The sequence below is a fragment of the Gavia stellata genome, chromosome 5 (assembly GCF_030936135.1).
Source record: "Gavia stellata isolate bGavSte3 chromosome 5, bGavSte3.hap2, whole genome shotgun sequence".
Taxonomy (NCBI): Eukaryota; Metazoa; Chordata; class Aves; order Gaviiformes; family Gaviidae; genus Gavia; species Gavia stellata.
Window position 1 is genome coordinate 10,264,938 of NC_082598.1, and position 21,081 is coordinate 10,286,018.

Genomic DNA, 21,081 nt, shown 5'->3' on the forward strand with positions numbered 1-21,081 from the left:
TCTCCTAACTGTCCTAGATATGGCCACCTTTCATTTCCTTCTCCCTAACCAAATGTTGTATTCCATTTCCTCCTACTTTTTTAATGCTTAAATAAGAGGGGTCTGAATATTTTGTTATTTCTTACTCTTTAAATTATTCCCACCGTCGCATACAGATGTGGAATAGTTACCTGTCAAAAGACAGATGAACAGCTTGCCATTGCATTACACTTCTGGTTTTATCCTACAAGCGGCTCATGACTCTCTTGCTTTCTGCTATAGCATCTGTGCCCAAGCAGACTAAGTTCTGGAACGATGGATCATTTTAGCATAAATCAACATTAAATTGACAACCAGGGTCATGCAATAAAACAACCTGCTGCCGACCTGCAACCCAAAACTAAAGGGGTTTTTTATTAGGATATTTAGGGATGCTTCCGGATGTAGTGATACAGACAGAGTTTTGTTCCATAAAGGCTGACTTAAGAAATGCAATACCTTCCCCGCCCTGCTTTGGACAGCTTTGGTCCAGCCCTGTTGTCAGGAATAGGCAGTTTCTGCGTTGTGGCAATATGGTAACTGCTAACAAGTTAGTTACACACCTTTAGTTACTGCGTGCTCCCATTGGCAACATAAACCCGAGACCGCAGTCTTGGTGCGGTGACAACAACGGCTGGCATTTGGGTCCCCAAAACCACGGGAACGATGAAGCAGTGCTGAAGATTGCTTAAAGCATTCGTTGCATGAAGAGAAGCAGCCCAACATTAAAACTGTCACAGTATTTGAGGGCCACAGAAACAGCTTTCTCCCAATAGCTTAACAAAGAAAAAAAAAAGAAAAAATTATGGCCAGTTTTCCTGGGGTGGCTACTGCACGAGAAGGAGGATGCAAAGAGGATTTAAGGGGTTACCTCTGGGGCTGCGGGTGAGTCACATATCCGTGCTGCATCTTTCGTGGTGTACTGTCCATACCCTAAAACGACTTTGCACAACTCCCTCCGTGTAAATATCACTTTATAATTTGTGTCTCAGTAAAGAGATCTAATGGAAATCCAGATACCACAAACTATAAAATACTTCACAAAGAAGTTTTTACCTTTTATGTACCCTGTGAAGTGCCACAGATTTTGTGCATCTCAAAAAGAATTTTAAGTCTCAGTACATGGAAAAATACTCAATTGTGCTACACGCTTTTTATTAGAGAAAAAAACCCCACCGCCCCCACCCCCAAATATTTGAGTTCCTGTGATGTTCCACATTGGCCAGAAGTGATAGAAAATATAAAGATATTTTTCGTTATGTAAATGTATGTCTTGTTGTATATAGTTCCGTTTTCCCTGTATTTAGTTGTATTTGTGTCTGTCTGTCCCGTCTATGTTGGACTCTGCTGGTAGGCAAACAGTTCTTTATAACAGGTGGAAATAAAACAATCAAACTGGTAATCGGGAGCGCTCCTTCTTTAATCACCCTGCATTAACTGATTTGGTGGCGGGGGAATCCCCAAACCCGCAAGCCTTTTAGTTCTTTTGGCCAGGGTGTGTTGTGTGGGGAAAAGGAGAAAGGCGCTGCCTGGGAGGGGGGTGATGAGGGGATGGCGGGGTGCAGTCCTGCTCGAGACTGGGGGAGCGGGGGCAGCCCGGGAGCCGGCGGCAGAGAGGGCTCGCTGTAAAGGACGGCAGGGCCTTGGGACATCTCGCTGCTGTGAAGCTGTTGACGAAGCTCACTCATGGCGCCTGTTGCACACATCATGTATGAAACACTGTGCTGGAGAGAGGGCGAGGAGGAATGCCGAGGAGAGGACCAGGCACGCAGCGGTTTGAAAGTCGCTGTAAAGCTGCTTTTATTTCTTCTCCAAACAAACTAAGTAGATGCTGCAGGTTACCTATTCCGTAGTGTTCCAAAATGAGCTGCAAAGAGAACCCGCGCCCCTGGAGACGGAATGTTATGGAAAGGGTTGCCCAGGCGAGTCCTGCCCTGAGGTGCAGGAGACTGGAAGCCAGTTCCCGTCTTTCTCTGGTAGGGAGCAAACTCTGAGCCTTCGGCTTCTACGTCCCAGGTGAGAACTTCAGGCGCTTTGCTCACGTCTGCAAAAAACCCTCTTGAGTTAACGCCACGTGTAAGCGTAGAGGATTTTTAAAAAGCATTTCCCGTCACGTGCAGCAGAAATCTTAAAACGATCAAAACTGATGAGGTTCCTATTTGGGGAGGGGGTTATCCAGAACCATCCTGGAAATGTCAGAGACAGAGAACAACAACAAAACCCCCCCCAAAAACCCAAACAAAAAAAGGGGGGCAGGGGGAGATCCCAAAACCCATAATGAGCTTGAGTGATGAGGAGATTTCAAAGGTCATCCAAGCTCTGGTAAGACGGCTTTTTAACTCCCGGGGGTATGCACCTAGCTCAAACCTAACATTAGTGCAAGCCCTCTTGATCTCTTCGAAGTCCTTCATTTCTGACTTCGGTACAGATGGTGAAGCTTGTGGGAGCCAGAGGAGACGGAGGACTGCTCAGATATACACTGGCCTGTGTAGTTAGGGATTTTGGCACTGTTTCCTGCAGCATTCTCCTGGAGAAACTGGCTGCTCACGGCTTGGACGGGCGCACTCTTTGCTGAGTAAAAAACTGGCTGGCTGGCCGGGCCCAAAGGGTTGTGGTGAATGGATTTAAATCCAGCTGGTGGCCGGTCACAAGTGGTGTTCCCCAGGGCTCGGTATTGGGGCCAGTTCTGTTTAATATCTTTGTCAAGGGTCTGGACGAGGGGACCGAGTGCTCCTGCAATAAGTTTGCAGATGACACCAAGTTGGGCAGGAGCGTTGATCTGCTGGAGGGTCGGAAGGCTCTGCAGAGGGATCTGGACAGGCTGGATCGATGGGCCCAGGCCAATTGTATGAGGTTCAATAAGGCCAAGTGCTGGGTCCTGCACTTGGGACACAACAACCCCAGGCAACGCTACAGGCTTGGGGATGAGTGGCTGGAAAGCTGCCCGGCGGAAAAGGACCTGGGGGTGTTGGTCGACAGCCGGCTGGATATGAGCCAGCAGTGTGCCCAGGTGGCCAAGAAGGCCAACGGCATCCTGGCCTGTATCAGCAGGAGGAGGGAAGTGATTGTCCCCTTGTACTCGGCTCTGGTGAGGCTGCCCCCCGAATCCTGTGTTCAGTTTTGGGCCCCTCACTACAAGAAGGACATTGAGGTGCTGGAGCGTGTCCAGAGAAGGGTAATGAAGCTGGTGAGGGGTCTGGAGCACAAGTCTTATGAGGAGCGGCTGAGGGAACTGGGGTTGTTCAGTCTGGAGAAGAGGAGGCTGAGGGGAGACCTTATCGCTCTCTACAACTACCTGAAAGGGGGTTGCAGAGAGGTGGGTGTTGGTCTCTTCTCCCAAGTGACAAGGGATAGGACAAGAGGAAATGGCCTCAAGTTGTGCCAGGGGAGGTTTAGATTGGAGATTAGGAAAAACCGTCTTCACCAAAAGGGTTGTCAGGCATTGGAACGGGCTGCCCAGGGAGGTGGTGGAGTCACCATCCCTGGTGGTATTTAAAAGACATGTGGATGAGGCGCTTATGGACACGGTTTAGTGGTGGACTTGGCAGGGTTAGGTTAACGGTCGGACTTGAGGACCTTAAAGGTCTTTTCCAATCTAAACGATTCTATGATTTATTTTATGCTTTTAGATGATGTGTTTCTGTGTCCTTTGGGGCTCTTGTCAGGTCTTGCCTGAAGTCCCTACAACTCTTGTTTAGGGAAGAGTAAACACCTGGAAACTACCGACTCCAGAAATCCGGCATTGGGCATTATTTCATTTTGTCTTTGAGGCCATAAGATGATGTCTACACCTTGACAGCGGCTCCGCACAATCCCTTTTCTGGGACAACAATATTCCTGGTCGACATAGAGTAGACAAGGGCCCATACCATCTGCAGGAATTTGCGCCTTTTAAGCTGATGTAATAATCCAGAACCGTGACAAGAGTAGTGAGCTAAAGCTTCTAGGTTGTTCAGGACCGTGGAGGACTCAAGTAGTCAAGCTGCTTTGTCGCAAAAGCAGTGGATGATCCTGCGTATGCATTTCTTCACGCTTGTTCGCTGAGGTTTGCTTTGTCACAGCTCAGGGAGCATCTTTAGCCTGTTCCTGGCTGTGCCCTCTTCCTGAAGGACTCTGTGCTGGTCTTTGCAGTGGAGGTCAAGGTCAGTATCCGGAGCAAGTGGATTTCTGCCTTGACTTCTGTTTTGTTGGACCGCAGTGGAATAGGCCTCTAGTAAGACTTCTCTTTGGATGACGTTACTTAACCATCTCTAAGGCTTGCCGGGGCTTCTGTGCTGTCAGACCTCTAAAAAACATACGGGGGCAGGCAGTTCTAGATGGTTTTAGACCCCTGGAGGAAAAAGCAGCTGTGTACCAAGAGGTGATTTTTTTTTTTTAAGACAGATTTGTAACAAAGCTTTCCGTAGGCTCGGTCACTGGACACGGAGTTGGCTGTTAGGGCCTGTGTTTGGTCTTTTGTGCAGTAAAATGCAAGCTGTCTGGCGGGCTTGATTCTGAGGCTTTATAACCACTTTACTACTTCTATTAAAGGAAATATATTCCCTACTCATTTGTAATGCCTTGTCTTCTAAAATTAGTTACTTGACCTGCTTGGGGTGCCCCCACTGCCTCCCCACATCTCCCCATTGTGTGTTGGACACAGGCTAATTTTACCATCAGCAAGCTTTAAGATGTGAACTTCAGTACCACCCACAAACGTGGCCTCGAGAGCCAAGCAGTTGCTTTCAGTTAAACTGCATTGGGATTCCTCAGTACTTTGCTGGTTTGCTAGCAAACTGGCTTATTCGGGTGTCGTGTTTAGGAAATGGGTAAGAATGACTGAGGCTTCAGGCCCAGCTGCAGGTGTCTGAGGCTCAGCTACCAAACTCTGGGACTTCCCCTCCAGCTTTGGACAGAAACTGGTGACTCAGGAATGGGACTCTTGGGGAGGGGGTGTATTTCAGAGAACAAGCGTTACGGATAGGTAATCTTCTCTCTTCTTTTCTTGTAGGCTTGGAAGAACATTGTTCTCAGATACGGAGAAATCGGGGCTTTTGAACGGTGTACTCCCTAAAGGAGGATAAGGAATTGATAGCTGCAGCTTCCTTGCAATCCATTTTTTGGTATTTGCACCTCTTGCTTTTTCTGAGGTTTTAGATCAAGAAGCGCCATGAGCACAGTAAGTACTTTACTACTCAATGCAAACCTGATTCTTACAACGTGTTGTTTATGGTACTTCTAGAAACGATTGTAAGAGTTTGCAGTAAATACACTGCAAACACAGTTTACAGTTTACGCTGTAAACCTCATGTAACTTCATGTTCTGTGACGCTTAAGACTTTTCATCTCTCTCGGTGCTAGCAATAGTTGAGAAATGCTTCCAAGGTGAGCAAAAACCTTAGCTCAGGCTGATTCCAATGGTCGGCTGGAAGCTAACATCCAATGTCATTGCGAACGAGTCTTCTCGTTTGCAGCCCGCCACGATATGTTTTTCCTTTGTGACCCAACCGGTAAGAGATCTTGGGCCATGTCTTTTCCTTGATGGGACGCGTGCAGGGAGGAACGACCCATGCCACCATTCGTTGCATATTACAGCCTTTCAGGGGAGTGTTCTGTGTCTCCTTGTGTGCCTTCTTTGGTGCTGCAAAGATGAGGGCCACGTTAATATTACTCCTCAAGAGAATGCTGAGGCTTCGTTCTCCCTTAGACTCAACGGAAGCGCCGTGGAGGAGCAGATAATTCTAGGCGAGCTCGGAAACGGAACAGGCTGATGGCTTCTTCTTCTGCAGGAAGGGTTTCAGAAGCAGAGCCAATAGAACTTGAGGAGAGTGGTAAGCTTTCTTTTTAACTTGGGAAGGACATAAATTGCTTCTGGAGGGTTGGGGTCCCACTTAACGTGTATTGTTGCCATTTGCTAGGCCCTTTACTGGGGAGGAAGGGAACCTCTGATTTTAGAAAGTGTCTGGTATGGCGTCTATAAACAACACGGCTACTGACAGCTGTTTGAGTTTGTTACTGAGGTGCGATACATTCACCACTAGTGAGAGATGAGTTGTGTAAGAAAGGTACTCAAGTACCGCTCAAACATCAGGATGTCTAGTCTGATGAGCTGGGAGTTCCTGCAGCTGCCACTACAGGTAGTGGCAAACTCAGTTTGGGAACTCCTAAGTTTTAGGAGTATAATTAAATGTTTGTCATTAGTCATACCCCGTCCCTCAAGAGAACATGTACGGTATGGCACTCTAAAATTATTACATCCTAGATGATCCAGGTTTTATTCTGTGTGATAAACATTCTCCTCTCTTAGATGAATAATCTGTTGCTGTGTACCTCCCACAAGCTGTTGTCGTACAACAGAACTGTACGAGGAGCTCAGCTGCTGTTCCTCTTGCATTGCAACTTGCAGAAGGCAGCCGTGGTAATGCTCTACGTGCAATTGTTGAGCACAAAGCTTGAGTGAAATGTTGGATACGTTCCTGAAGAGAGGAGGGATAGGGCAAGGTTGAATCGTACCTCAGCCTCTTACGTAGTGGCAGGCAACTTTATTCCTCTGCGATCTCTGATCTTGATTCTGACATTGTGTTTTGAAGCTGTTGAAGAAGTAGTAGATCTCACGGGTGAATCTTCGGATCCTGTAGTCGTTGATCTAACTCGCAATCATTCTGTTGTGGTAAGTAGTGAATGGCACGCTTATCTAAATCTTGTGGTCAGATGAGGTTTGTATGGTGCTCCCTGATAGAATCTGGCTTCAAGGATAAGTTTTAAGGTCAAAGTTGACTTGTCAGTGCACGAAAGCCACACGTTACAGGTCAACACCGAAGCTGCTCTGGAGGTGCACTTGCAGATAGTTAGAGGGTAATCTAAAATAGCTCTTTGCTCCAGAGCTCGGGGAGAATAGATACCAGTCGTGGGTAATGTAACAGAGGGAGATGCAATTTGAAGTTGAAGCTATTCCCGATATATCAAAGGCATAGGCCAATGATTTAAATAAACCGTGAAGGAGGTAACAACAGTTTGTCTTTGACATCACAAGTATGAAGAGTTCAGCTGCAGCATCGGTTTAAGGCTCTCCTGTCAGAGAGATGCCAAGCGCAACCGTGGCTGACTGTGGTCCAGACTAGTTCAGTTTATTGCTGCAAGAAGTCTGAAAACAACCCACTTTTTCCTACTGCTATTTTTAAAGCAAGAGTCGTATTCGATCCAGTCCAGTTTATAACCTCAGTCTCAGGGTGCCGCTGCTGCCGTGCGGGACCAGCAACAGGCAGCAGGAAGAGCATGGGGGTATCTCCTGCTGGGATTGTTCCTGAGCCTTTGCAAAGGACAGGCCTGGAACTTTACAGCATAACCTGCATCGCCCCAGCTCTAGTTCCACCAAAGATGATAGCGGGTTTGGGGTTTTTTGTCTTCAGCAGCTGTTAATGCAATTTGAAGCGTTTATGGCTATCACACCTGAATTTGCCCGTTTGAGGGAGAAAGAGGGAAAGAATCTCCTCCAGCCTAAATCCGGGTACTGATGCTGGGGAGCGGGGAGGCGGGTGGTCAGATGGCTTGTTTTGTTCTAACTGCTTAGCTTATCTGGTGTTTGTATGTATACTGCGGGCGCACACCGAAGTCTAATTGTATTTTCTTTTCTCTCCCTTCCCATGTGTATTGATGCAAGATTGTTGAAGGTGAGTCGACGTTTTTACAATTAATAGGGCAATTGTCCTAAACTTATTTTTTTTTTTTAATTTTCCAACGAACTTGAGCAGCATGGATTGAAACTGCATTTACCAAAAGGCAGAGGACAGTGCTAAAGTATCTGGCCAGCGTCTTAGAGAATGGATGCAATCTGTGTTTGATAGTCGCTATCAGAGCTTGTAGGATCTATCTGAAATTAAATGCATCATCAAAGCTGCTCAAAATATGTTTTCTTATTTTCCAAATACAGAAGTTCTGTAAGCCCAAAGTTGATAAAACTTTCAATTAGCACGGGAGTATCTGCTTTGAATAAGAAAATGTTGAAAGGCGTCTTGAGCCTGTATTGCAGTGAAGGAACTAAGGAAGAAAGTTACAGGCTCTTTAAAATCCTGCATTTCAAGGATACTTCCAGGGCTGTGTAGTTTATAATATATCTAACGTACCAAAATTAAATTACAGAGACTCAACGACGAAGGAGAAATCCCAGACTGAGAGGCCAGCGACAGCCAGACATCTGTATAGTGATTAGCGATGAGGAAGATGAACCAAGAAATAATGATGTGTATGTAACAGAGACAGTGTCTTTTTGAAGTCTAATTTTTGATAGACAGTAGAAACTGATTTTTCCCACGCTTTTGGGTTCCGTTTGATTACTGTGCAAAAACTTCAGACTTGCATCTCTAGAAGAGAACTCATTCAGAAAAACTCCCAAAGAACCCCAACACAAACTTTTCTTCTGTTGTTCATGAGATCATTAGATAATGGATCTTACGGTATGGCTTGAGAGACGCTGAAATGCTTGCAATATGTAAAAGACACAGCCACACCTTCTGAAAATACACTTTGTGTCATCACGCGTTTCTATAAGGAAGGAGTTCTCAGTATGAATATGTTACTGGGCTGGGATGTTGCTAAATTAGAATAGGGGAGGTTTTAGGTTCTGACAACCGCTTTCACTTCGAGAATGGTTTCCAAAGGACAGCTAGATGGTTTTGTTACAAAACTCTTCTTTATGACCTGCTGAAGGTTAACACCGCCATACGTGTACTGCAGAGTGCTATAGACTGCTCTTACTTGTAACAATAGAGCAGGGTGACTAACTGCATCTTCCCCCGATGAAAACCAGGACGCTGTTGCCTTTAGGTAAGGGAGACCCTAACTACTTAGCAAATGCAACAAACTGAGGGCGTTAAAGGTGCTCAGGGACCTTGAGAGGAAGTGCATCGTGGCTAGTGTGTGCAGCCGGATGATTGCGTGACGTTTTATGTATCGGTAACCCTCAATGCACGGTGAAATTAATGGATGTGTGTTCTTTCTGGTTTTGTTCTCTCTCCCACAAGGCCGTCTGGTACCGTTAGCTGTCCGATTTGCAGGGATGGCTACTCAAAGGTAAGGATCCCCGTGTTGCCATCGTTCCTTTTTTGTCGGAGGGAGAGCGGGGCAGAGGGTGAGCTGCGCAACTCTGTTGGGTTACGTGGGACGCTCCAGACAGGTGGCTTGAAGCGCAGACCTTGGATTGAAGGTGAAACTAGCTTGCAACTCAAAGTCATTTCTTAGTGGTGTACGCAGGGGGAGAAACACGTGCCAGGATGGCACTGAAAGATCTTTAGGTTCCTTATTAGTAAAGAAGTAACGTACTGATTCCGGATATTCCAAGTCCTATTTGCCGGGTGCCAACAGACCAGCAAAGTTGAATTCTTTACTCCAAATACCTGTTGCGGTTTCTCTTCTTCCAGATTGTGCAAAGTGGACGACTGATTGCGTCAACCAAATGCGGCCACGTCTTCTGCAGTCAGTGCCTCCGTGAGGCCCTGAGGAATGCCAACTTTTGCCCAATGTGCAGGAAGGCACTCACTCACACAGAGTGTCATCCCATTTATATCTGAGGACCTCTGTTTCTCAGGACAGACGCAACTGGATTTTGGGGGAAAATGTCATGTTTTGCTTGCTCTGAAGATTTAAAGAGCAGCAGGTTGTGCACACATCCAAATAAAACTGGTTTGGTTTTTTTTGTGAAAACAACTTGTCCGTATATAGACATCTTTTTTATGGTCCAAGCTGCTTCCTGTTGCGTCCCTGGTTATAATTGTTAAATTTATGACTGTCTCTAAACTAGACCAGCAGCCTGAATCAGCAAGGAAGCAGCTAATCACAGAATCACTAAGGTTGGAAAAGACCTGTAAGGTCATCAAGTCCAACCGTCAACCCAACACCACCATGACCATTAAACTATGTCCCACAATGCCACGTCCACGCGTTCCTTGAACACGTCCAGTGAGGGTGACTCCACCACTTCCCCGGACAGCCTGTTCCAATGCTTCACCACTCTCTCAGTAAAGAAATTTTTCCTAATATCCAGCCTAAAACTCTTCTGTTCTCCTAACTGTCCTAGATATGGCCACCTTTCATTTCCGTCTCCCTAACCAAATGTTGTATTCCATTTCCTCCTACCTTTTTAACGCTTAAATAAGAGGGGTCTGAATATTTTGTTATTTCTTACTCTTTAAATTATTCCCACCGTCGCATACAGATGTGGAATAGTTACCTGTCAAAAGACAGATGAACAGCTTGCCATTGCATTACACTTCTGGTTTTATCCTACAAGCGGCTCATGACTCTCTTGCTTTCTGCTATAGCATCTGTGCCCAAGCAGACTAAGTTCTGGAACGATGGATCATTTTAGCATAAATCAACATTAAATTGACAACCAGGGTCATGCAATAAAACAACCTGCTGCCGACCTGCAACCCAAAACTAAAGGGGTTTTTTATTAGGATATTTAGGGATGCTTCCGGATGTAGTGATACAGACAGAGTTTTGTTCCATAAAGGCTGACTTAAGAAATGCAATACCTTCCCCGCCCTGCTTTGGACAGCTTTGGTCCAGCCCTGTTGTCAGGAATAGGCAGTTTCTGCGTTGTGGCAATATGGTAACTGCTAACAAGTTAGTTACACACCTTTAGTTACTGCGTGCTCCCATTGGCAACATAAACCCGAGACCGCAGTCTTAGTGCGGTGACAACAACGGCTGGCATTTGGGTCCCCAAAACCACGGGAACGATGAAGCAGTGCTGAAGATTGCTTAAAGCATTCGTTGCATGAAGAGAAGCAGCCCAACATTAAAACTGTCACAGTATTTAAGGGCCACAGAAACAGCTTTCTCCCAATAGCTTAACAAAGAAAAAAAAAGAAAAAATTATGGCCAGTTTTCCTGGGGTGGCTACTGCACGAGAGGGAGGATACGAAGAGGATTTAAGGGGTTACCTCTGGGGCTGCGGGTGAGTCACGTATCCGTGCTGCATCTTTCGTGGTGTACTGGCCATAGCTTAAAATGACTTTGCACAACTCCCTCCGTGTAAATATCACTTTATAATTTGTGTCTCAGTAAAGAGATCTAATGGAAATCCAGATACCACAAACTATAAAATACTTCACAAAGAAGTTTTTACCTTTTATGTACCCTGTGAAGTGCCACAGATTTTGTGCATCTCAAAAAGAATTTTAAGTCTCAGTACATGGAAAAATACTCAATTGTGCTACACGCTTTTTATTAGAGAAAAAAAAAACCACACACCCCCCTAAATATTTGAGTTCCTGTGATGTTCCACATTGGCCAGAAGGGACAGAAAATATAAAGATATTTTTCGTTATGTAAATGTATGTCTTGTTTTATATAGTTCCGTTTTCCCTGTATTTAGTTGTATTTGTGTCTGTCTGTCCCGTCTATGTTGGACTCTGCTGGTAGGCAAACAGTTCTTTATAACAGGTGGAAATAAAACAATCAAACTGGTAATCGGGAGCGCTCCTTCTTTAATCACCCTGCATTAACTGATTTGGTGGCGGGGGAATCCCCAAACCCGCAAGCCTTTTAGTTCTTTTGGCCAGGGTGTGTTGTGTGGGGAAAAGGAGAAAGGCGCTGCCTGGGAGGGGGGTGATGAGGGGATGGCGGGGTGCAGTCCTGCTCGAGACTGGGGGAGCGGGGGCAGCCCGGGAGCCGGCGGCAGAGAGGGCTCGCTGTAAAGGACGGCAGGGCCTTGGGACATCTCGCTGCTGTGAAGCTGTTGACGAAGCTCACTCATGGCGCCTGTTGCACACATCACGTATGAAACACTGTGCTGGAGAGAGGGCGAGGAGGAATGCCGAGGAGAGGACCAGGCACGCAGCAGTTTGAAAGTCGCTGTAAAGCTGCTTTTATTTCTTCTCCAAACAAACTAAGTAGATGCTGCAGGTTACCTATTGGGTAGTGTTCCAAAATGAGCTGCAAAGAGAACCCGCACCACCTGGAGACGGAATGTTATGGAAAGGGTTGCCCAGGCGAGTCCTGCCCTGAGGTGCAGGAGACTGGAAGCCAGTTCCCGTCTTTCTCTGGTAGGGAGCAAACTCTGAGCCTTCGGCTTCTACGTCCCAGGTGAGAACTTCAGGCGCTTTGCTCACGTCTGCAAAAAACCCTCTTGAGTTAACGCCACGTGTAAGTGTAGAGGATTTTTAAAAAGCATTTCCCGTCACGTGCAGCAGAAATCTTAAAACGATCAAAACTGATGAGGTTCCTATTTGGGGAGGGGGTTATGCAGAACCGTCCTGGAAATGTCATCTGCTGTGACCAGAATCTGCCTTTTGATGAGTGGTGTCTTGTGTTCCTTAAAACTCTGCATCAACCCATCTTGGGGCTTGAAGATTTGGGATTTAAGAAATACAGAGAGAAAGTTCAAGAGGAAAAAAATCAGTCAGGCTTCCTTTAACTCAAGGTTATGATGTACTACCAGCACCGCTCCATCCCACTGCGGGGTCTCGGTGTTTCCTAATCTGAGAGTAGGTTCAAAGCCCCCTAATTAGTTTTGCTCTTTCCACTGAGACAGAGAACAACAACAAAAAACCCCCCAAAAAACCAAACAAAAAAAGGGGGCAGGGGGAGATCCCAAAACCCATAATGAGCTTGAGTGATGAGGAGATTTCAAAGGTCATCCAAGCTCTGGTAAGATGGATTTTTAACTCCCGGGGGTATGCACCTAGCTCAAACCTAACATTAGTGCAAGTCCTCTTGATCTCTTCGAAGTCCTTCATTTCTGACTTCGGTACAGATGGTGAAGCTTGTGGGAGCCAGAGGAGACGGAGGACTGCTCAGATATACACTGGCCTGTGTAGTTAGGGATTTTGGCACTGTTTCCTGCAGCATTCTCCTGGAGAAACTGGCTGCTCACGGCTTGGACGGGCGCACTCTTTGCTGAGTAAAAAACTGGCTGGCTGGCCGGGCCCAAAGGGTTGTGGTGAATGGATTTAAATCCAGCTGGTGGCCGGTCACAAGTGGTGTTCCCCCGGGCTCGGTATTGGGGCCAGTTCTGTTTAATATCTTTGTCAAGGGTCTGGACGAGGGGACCGAGTGCTCCTGCAATAAGTTTGCAGATGACACCAAGTTGGGCAGGAGCGTTGATCTGCTGGAGGGTCGGAAGGCTCTGCAGAGGGATCTGGACAGGCTGGATCGATGGGCCCAGGCCAATTGTATGAGGTTCAACAAGGCCAAGTGCCGGGTCCTGCACTTGGGACACAACAACCCCAGGCAAGGCTACAGGCTTGGGGATGAGTGGCTGGAAAGCTGCCCGGCGGAAAAGGACCTGGGGGTGTTGGTTGACAGCCGGCTGGATATGAGCCAGCAGTGTGCCCAGGTGGCCAAGAAGGCCAACGGCATCCTGGCCTGTATCAGCAGGAGGAGGGAAGTGATTGTCCCCTTGTACTCGGCTCTGGTGAGGCTGCCCCCCGAATCCTGTGTTCAGTTTTGGGCCCCTCACTACAAGAAGGACATTGAGGTGCTGGAGCGTGTCCAGAGAAGGGTAATGAAGCTGGTGAGGGGTCTGGAGCACAAGTCTGATGAGGAGCGGCTGAGGGAACTGGGGTTGTTCAGTCTGAAGAAGAGGAGGCTGAGGGGAGACCTTATCGCTCTCTACAACTACCTGAAAGGGGGTTGCAGAGAGGTGGGTGCTGGTCTCTTCTCCCAAGTGACAAGGGATAGGACAAGAGGAAATGGCCTCAAGTTGTGCCAGGGGAGGTTTAGATTGGAGATTAGGAAAAACCGTCTTCACCAAAAGGGTTGTCAGGCATTGGAACGGGCTGCCCAGGGAGGTGGTGGAGTCACCATCCCTGGTGGTATTTAAAAGACATGTGGATGAGGCGCTTATGGACACGGTTTAGTGGTGGACTTGGCAGGGTTAGGTTAACGGTCGGACTTGAGGACCTTAAAGGTCTTTTCCAATCTAAACGATTCTATGATTTATTTTATGCTTTTAGATGATGTGTTTCTGTGTCCTTTGGGGCTCTTGTCAGGTCTTGCCTGAAGTCCCTACAACTCTTGTTTAGGGAAGAGTAAACACCTGGAAACTACCGACTCCAGAAATCCGGCATTGGGCATTATTTCATTTTGTCTTTGAGGCCATAAGATGATGTCTACACCTTGGCAGCGGCTCCGCACAATCCCTTTTCTGGGACAACAATATTCCTGGTCGACATAGAGTAGACAAGGGCCCATACCATCTGCAGGAATTTGCGCCTTTTAAGCTGATGTAATAATCCAGAACCGTGACAAGAGTAGTGAGCTAAAGCTTCTAGGTTGTTCAGGACCGTGGAGGACTCAAGTAGTCAAGCTGCTTTGTCGCAAAAGCAGTGGATGATCCTGCGTATGCATTTCTTCACGCTTGTTCGCTGAGGTTTGCTTTGTCACAGCTCAGGGAGCATCTTTAGCCTGTTCCTGGCTGTGCCCTCTTCCTGAAGGACTCTGTGCTGGTCTTTGCAGTGGAGGTCAAGGTCAGTATCCGGAGCAAGTGGATTTCTGCCTTGACTTCTGTTTTGTTGGACCGCAGTGGAATAGGCCTCTAGTAAGACTTCTCTTTGGATGACGTTACTTAACCATCTCTAAGGCTTGCCGGGGCTTCTGTGCTGTCAGACCTCTAAAAAACATACGGGGGCAGGCAGTTCTAGATGGTTTTAGACCCCTGGAGGAAAAAGCAGCTGTGTACCAAGAGGTGATTTTTTTTTTTTTTAAGACAGATTTGTAACAAAGCTTTCCGTAGGCTCGGTCACTGGACACGGAGTTGGCTGTTAGGGCCTGTGTTTGGTCTTTTGTGCAGTAAAATGCAAGCTGTCTGGCGGGCTTGATTCTGAGGCTTTATAACCACTTTACTACTTCTATTAAAGGAAATACATTCCTTACTCATTTGTAATGCCTTGTCTTCTAAAATTAGTTACTTGACCTGCTTGGGGTGCCCCCACTGCCTCCCCACATCTCCCCATTGTGTGTTGGACACAGGCTAATTTTACCATCAGCAAGCTTTAAGATGTGAACTTCAGTACCACCCACAAACGTGGCCTCGAGAGCCAAGCAGTTGCTTTCAGTTAAACTGCATTGGGATTCCTCAGTACTCTGCTGGTTTGCTAGCAAACTGGCTTATTCGGGTGTCGTGTTTAGGAAATGGGTAAGAATGACTGAGGCTTCAGGCCCAGCTGCAGGTGTCTGAGGCTCAGCTACCAAACTCTGGGACTTCCCCTCCAGCTTTGGACAGAAACTGGTGACTCAGGAATGGGACTCTTGGGGAGGGGGTGTATTTCAGAGAACAAGCGTTACGGATAGGTAATCTTCTCTCTTCTTTTCTTGTAGGCTTGGAAGAACATTGTTCTCAGATACGGAGAAATCGGGGCTTTTGAACGGTGTACTCCCTAAAGGAGGATAAGGAATTGATAGCTGCAGCTTCCTTGCAATCCATTTTTTGGTATTTGCACCTCCTGCTTTTTCTGAGGTTTTAGATCAAGAAGCGCCATGAGCACAGTAAGTACTTTACTACTCAATGCAAACCTGATTCTTACAACGTGTTGTTTATGGTACTTCTAGAAACGATTGTAAGAGTTTGCAGTAAATACACTGCAAACACAGTTTAGAGTTTACGCTCTAAACCTCATGTAACTTCATGTTCTGTGACGCTTAAGACTTTTCATCTCTCTCGGTGCTAGCAATAGTTGAGAAATGCTTCCAAGGTGAGCAAAAACCTTAGCTCAGGCTGATTCCAATGGTCGGCTGGAAGCTAACATCCGATGTCATTGCGAACGAGTCTTCTCGTTTGCAGCCCGCCACGATATGTTTTTCCTTTGTGACCCAACCGGTAAGAGATCTGGGGCCATGTCTTTTCCTTGATGGGACGCGTGCAGGGAGGAACGACCCATGCCACCATTCGTTGCATATTACAGCCTTTCAGGGGAGTGTTCTGTGTCTCCTTGTGTGCCTTCTTTGGTGCTGCAAAGATGAGGGCCACGTTAATATTACTCCTCAAGAGAATGCTGAGGCTTCGTTCTCCCTTAGACTCAACGGAAGCGCCGTGGAGGAGCAGATAATTCTAGGCGAGCTCGGAAACGGAACAGGCTGATGGCTTCTTCTTCTGCAGGAAGGGTTTCAGAAGCAGAGCCAATAGAACTTGAGGAGAGTGGTAAGCTTTCTTTTTAACTTGGGAAGGACATAAATTGCTTCTGGAGGGTTGGAGTCCCACTTAACGTGTATTGTTGCCATTTGCTAGGCCCTTTACTGGGGAGGAAGGGAACCTCTGATTTTAGAAAGTGTCTGGTATGGGGTCTATAAACAACATGGCTACTGACAACTGTTTGAGTTTGTTACTGAGGTGCGATACATTCACCACTAGTGAGAGATGAGTTGTGTAAGAAAGGTACTCAAGTACCGCTCAAACATCAGGATGTCTAGTCTGATGAGCTGGGAGTTCCTGCAGCTGCCACTACAGGTAGTGGCAAACTCAGTTTGGGAACTCCTAAGTTTTAGGAGTATAATTAAATGTTTGTCATTAGTCATACCCCGTCCCTCAAGGGAGAGGCAGTACTTGCTCAGTACACTTTTACAAAAAGTATCAGAACTTAAAAAGCCTCCTTGACCTCCTAATTAGATATTTAAATTTCCTTCTGAAATCCTAGTAAAGATCAAAAGTAACTGTTGGTCTCGACATAATTATAAAGCTTTTTCAGTTTTTGCTGTGCATTTGATTATGAAAGGTTGGAAGAGACATGAGAGCAAAATTTACAGCACAGTATTGTTAAGTTATTATATCCTATATGAGTCATGTTTTGTTCTGTGTGATAAACATTCTCCTCTCTTAGATGAATAATCTGTTGCTGTGTACCTCCCACAAGCTGTTGTCGTACAACAGAACTGTACGAGGAGCTCAGCTGCTGTTCCTCTTGCATTGCAACTTGCAGAAGGCAGCGGTGGTAATGCTCTACGTGCAATTGTTGAGCACAAAGCTTGAGTGAAATGTTGGATACGTTCCTGAAGAGAGGAGGGATAGGGCAAGGTTGAATCGTACCTCAGCCTCTTACGTAGTGGCAGGCAACTTTATTCCTCTGCGATCTCTGATCTTGATTCTGACATTATGTTTTGAAGCTGTTGAAGAAGTAGTAGATCTCACGGGTGAATCTTCGGATCCTGTAGTCGTTGATCTAACTCGCAATGATTCTGTTGTGGTAAGTAGTGAAGGGCACGCTTATCTAAATCTTGTGGTCAGATGAGGTTTGTATGGTGCTCCCTGATAGAATCTGGCTTCAAGGATAAGTTTTAAGGTCAAAGTTGACTTGTCGGTGCACGAAAGCCACACGTTACAGGTCAACACCGAAGCTGCTCTGGAGGTGCACTTGCAGATAGTTAGAGGGTAATCTAAAATAGCTCTTTGCTCCAGAGCTCGGGGAGAATAGATACCAGTCGTGGGTAATGTAACAGAGGGAGATGCAATTTGAAGTTGAAGCTATTCCCGATATATCAAAGGCATAGGCCAATGATTTAAATAAACCGTGAAGGAGGTAACAACAGTTTGTCTTTGACATCACAAGTATGAAGAGTTGAGCTGCAGCGTCGGTTTAAGGCTCTCCTGTCAGAGAGATGCCAAGCGCAACCGTGGCTGACTGTGGTCCAGACTAGTTCAGTTTATTGCTGCAAGAAGTCTGAAAACAACCCACTTTTTCCTACTGCTATTTTTAAAGCAAGAGTCGTATTCGATCCAGTCCAGTTTATAACCTCAGTCTCGGGGTGCCGCTGCTGCCGTGCGGGACCAGCAACAGGCAGCAGGAAGAGCATGGGGGTATCTCCTGCTGGGATTGTTCCTGAGCCTTTGCAAAGGACAGGCCTGGAACTTTACGGCATAACCTGCATCGCCCCAGCTCTAGTTCCACCAAAGATGATAGCGGGTTTGGCGTCTTTTGTCTTCAGCAGCTGTTAATGCAATTTGAAGCGTTTATGGCTATCACACCTGAATTTGCCCGTTTGAGGGAGAAAGAGGGAAAGAATCTCCTCCAGCCTAAATCCGGGTACTGATGCTGGGGAGCGGGGAGGTGGCTGGTCAGATGGCTTGTTTTGTTCTAACTGCTTAGCTTATCTGGTGTTTGTATGTATACTGCGGGCACACACCGAAGTCTAATTGTATTTTCTTTTCTCTCCCTTCCCATGTGTATTGATGCAAGATTGTTGAAGGTGAGTCGACGTTTTTACAATTAATAGGGCAATTGTCCTAAACTTATTTTTTTTTTTTAATTTTCCAACGAACTTGAGCAGCATGGATTGAAACTGCATTTACCAAAAGGCAGAGGACAGTGCTAAAGTATCTGGCCAGCGTCTTAGAGAATGGATGCAATCTGTGTTTGATAGTCGCTATCAGAGGTTGTAGGATGTATCTGAAATTAAATGCATCATCAAAGCTGCTCAAAATATGTTTTCTTATTTTCCAAATACAGAAGTTCTGTAAGCCCAAAGTTGATAAAACTTTCAATTAGCACGGGAGTATCTGCTTTGAATAAGAAAATGTTGAAAGGCGTCTTGAGCCTGTATTGCAGTGAAGGAACTAAGGAAGAAAGTTACAGGCTCTTTAAAATCCTGCATTTCAAGGATACTTCCAGGGCTGTGTAGTTTATAATATATCTAACGTACCAAAATTAAATTACAGAGACTCAACGACGAAGGAGAAATCCCAGACTGAGAGGCCAGCGACAGCCAGACATCTGTATAGTGATTAGCGATGAGGAAGATGAACCAAGAAATAATGATGTGTATGTAACAGAGACAGTGTCTTTTTGAAGTCTAATTTTTGATAGACAGTAGAAACTGATTTTTCCCACGCTTTTGGGTTCCGTTTGATTACTGTGCAAAAACTTCAGGCTTGCATCTCTAGAAGAGAACTCATTCAGAAAAACTCCCAAAGAACCCCAACACAAACTTTTCTTCTGTTGTTCATGAGATCATTAGATAATGGATCTTACGGTATGGCTTGAGAGACGCTGAAATGCTTGCAATATGTAAAAGACACAGCCACACCGTCTGAAAATACACTTTGTGTCATCACGCGTTTCTATAAGGAAGGAGTTCTCGGTATGAATATGTTACTGGGCTGGGATGTTGCTAAATTAGAATAGGGGAGGTTTTAGGTTCTGACAACCGCTTTCACTTCGAGAATGGTTTCCAAAGGACAGCTAGATGGTTTTGTTACAAAACTCTTCTTTATGACCTGCTGAAGGTTAACACCGCCATACGTGTACTGCAGAGTGCTATAGACTGCTCTTACTTGTAACAATAGAGCAGGGTGACTAACTGCATCTTCCCCCGATGAAAACCAGGACGCTGTTGCCTTTAGGTAAGGGAGGCCCTAACTACTTAGCAAATGCAACAAACTGAGGGCGTTAAAGGTGCTCAGGGACCTTGAGAGGAAGTGCGTCGTGGCTAGCGTGTGCAGCCGGATGATTGCGTGACGTTTTATGTATCGGTAACCCTCAATGCACGGTGAAATTAATGGATGTGTGTTCTTTCTGGTTTTGTTCTCTCTCCCACAAGGCCGTCTGGTACCGTTAGCTGTCCGATTTGCAGGGATGGCTACTCAAAGGTAAGGATCCCCGTGTTGCCATCGTTCCTTTTTTGTCGGAGGCAGAGCGGGGCAGAGGGTGAGCTGCGCAACTCTGTTGGGTTACGTGGGACGCTCCAGACAGGTGGCTTGAAGCGCAGACCTTGGATTGAAGGTGAAACTAGCTTGCAACTCAAAGTCATTTCTTAGCGGTGTACGCAGGGGGAGAAACACGTGCCAGGATGGCACTGAAAGATCTTTAGGTTCCTTATTAGTAAAGAAGTCACGTACTGATTCCGGATATTCCAAGTCCTATTTGCCGGGTGCCAACAGACCAGCAAAGTTGAATTCTTTACTCCAAATACCTGTTGCGGTTTCTCTTCTTCCAGATTGTGCAAAGTGGACGACTGATTGCGTCAACCAAATGCGGCCACGTCTTCTGCAGTCAGTGCCTCCGTGAGGCCCTGAGGAATGCCAACTTTTGCCCAATGTGCAGGAAGGCACTCACTCACACAGAGTGTCATCCCATTTATATCTGAGGACCTCTGTTTCTCAGGACAGACGCAACTGGATTTTGGGGGAAGATGTCATGTTTTGCTTGCTCTGAAGATTTAAAGAGCAGCAGGTTGTGCACACATCCAAATAAAACTGGTTTGTTTTTTTTTGTGACAACAACTTGTCCGTATATAGACATCTTTTTTATGGTCCAAGCTGCTTCCTGTTGCGTCCCTGGTTATAATTGTTAAATTTATGACTGTCTCTAAACTAGACCAGCAGCCTGAATCAGCAAGGAAGCAGCTAATCACAGAATCACTAAGGTTGGAAAAGACCTGTAAGGTCATCAAGTCCAACCATCAACCCAACACCACCATGACCATTAAACTATGTCCCACAATGCCACGTCCACGCGTTCCTTGAACACGTCCAGTGAGGGTGACTCCACCACTTCCCCGGACAGCCTGTTCCAATGCTTCACCACTCTCTCAGTAAAGAAATTTTTCTTAATATCCAGCCTAAAACTCTTCTGTTCTCCTAACTGTCCTAGATATGGCCACCTTTCATTTCCTTCTCCCTAACCAAATGTTGTATTCCATTTCCTCCTACCTTTTTAACGCTTAAATAAGAGGGGTCTGAATATTTTGTTATTTCTTACTCTTTAAATTATTCCCACCGTCGCATACAGATGTGGAATAGTTACCTGTCAAAAGACAGATGAACAGCTTGCCATTGCATTACACTTCTGGTTTTATCCTACAAGCGGCTCATGACTCTCTTGCTTTCTGCTATACCATCTTTGCCCCAGAAGACTAAGTTCTGGAACGATGGATCATTTTAGCATAAATCAACATTAAATTGACAACCAGGGTCATGCAATAAAACAACCTGCTGCCGACCTGCAACCCAAAACTACAGGGGTTTTTTATTAGGATATTTAGGGATGCTTCCGGATGTAGTGATACAGACAGAGTTTTGTTCCATAAAGGCTGACTTAAGAAATGCAATACCTTCCCCGCCCTGCTTTGGACAGCTTTGGTCCAGCCCTGTTG

The 21,081-nt window shown here is 46.1% G+C and overlaps 2 protein-coding genes across 2 annotated transcripts; both read left to right on the forward strand.

Moving 5' to 3' along the window:
- Nucleotides 1-5,104: 5,104 nt before the first annotated feature.
- Nucleotides 5,105-9,563, forward strand: LOC104252185 (E3 ubiquitin-protein ligase RNF4). The gene is given in 8 exon segments (XM_059818139.1): nt 5,105-5,176; nt 5,705-5,828; nt 6,588-6,667; nt 7,658-7,667; nt 8,137-8,287; nt 8,348-8,377; nt 9,012-9,066; nt 9,414-9,563. Coding segments are annotated over 8 exon segments (609 nt in total). The 5' UTR covers nt 5,105-5,167.
- A 5,779-nt stretch (nt 9,564-15,342) lies between these two features.
- On the forward strand, nt 15,343-20,073 carry LOC132317122 (E3 ubiquitin-protein ligase RNF4-like). The gene is made up of 8 exons (XM_059818134.1): nt 15,343-15,486; nt 16,015-16,138; nt 17,098-17,177; nt 18,168-18,177; nt 18,647-18,767; nt 19,060-19,068; nt 19,528-19,576; nt 19,924-20,073. The coding sequence occupies exons 1-8, from the start codon at nt 15,478-15,480 to the stop codon at nt 20,071-20,073; spliced, it is 552 nt and encodes a 183-aa protein (XP_059674117.1). The 5' UTR covers nt 15,343-15,477.
- The last annotated feature ends 1,008 nt before the right edge of the window (nt 20,074-21,081 follow it).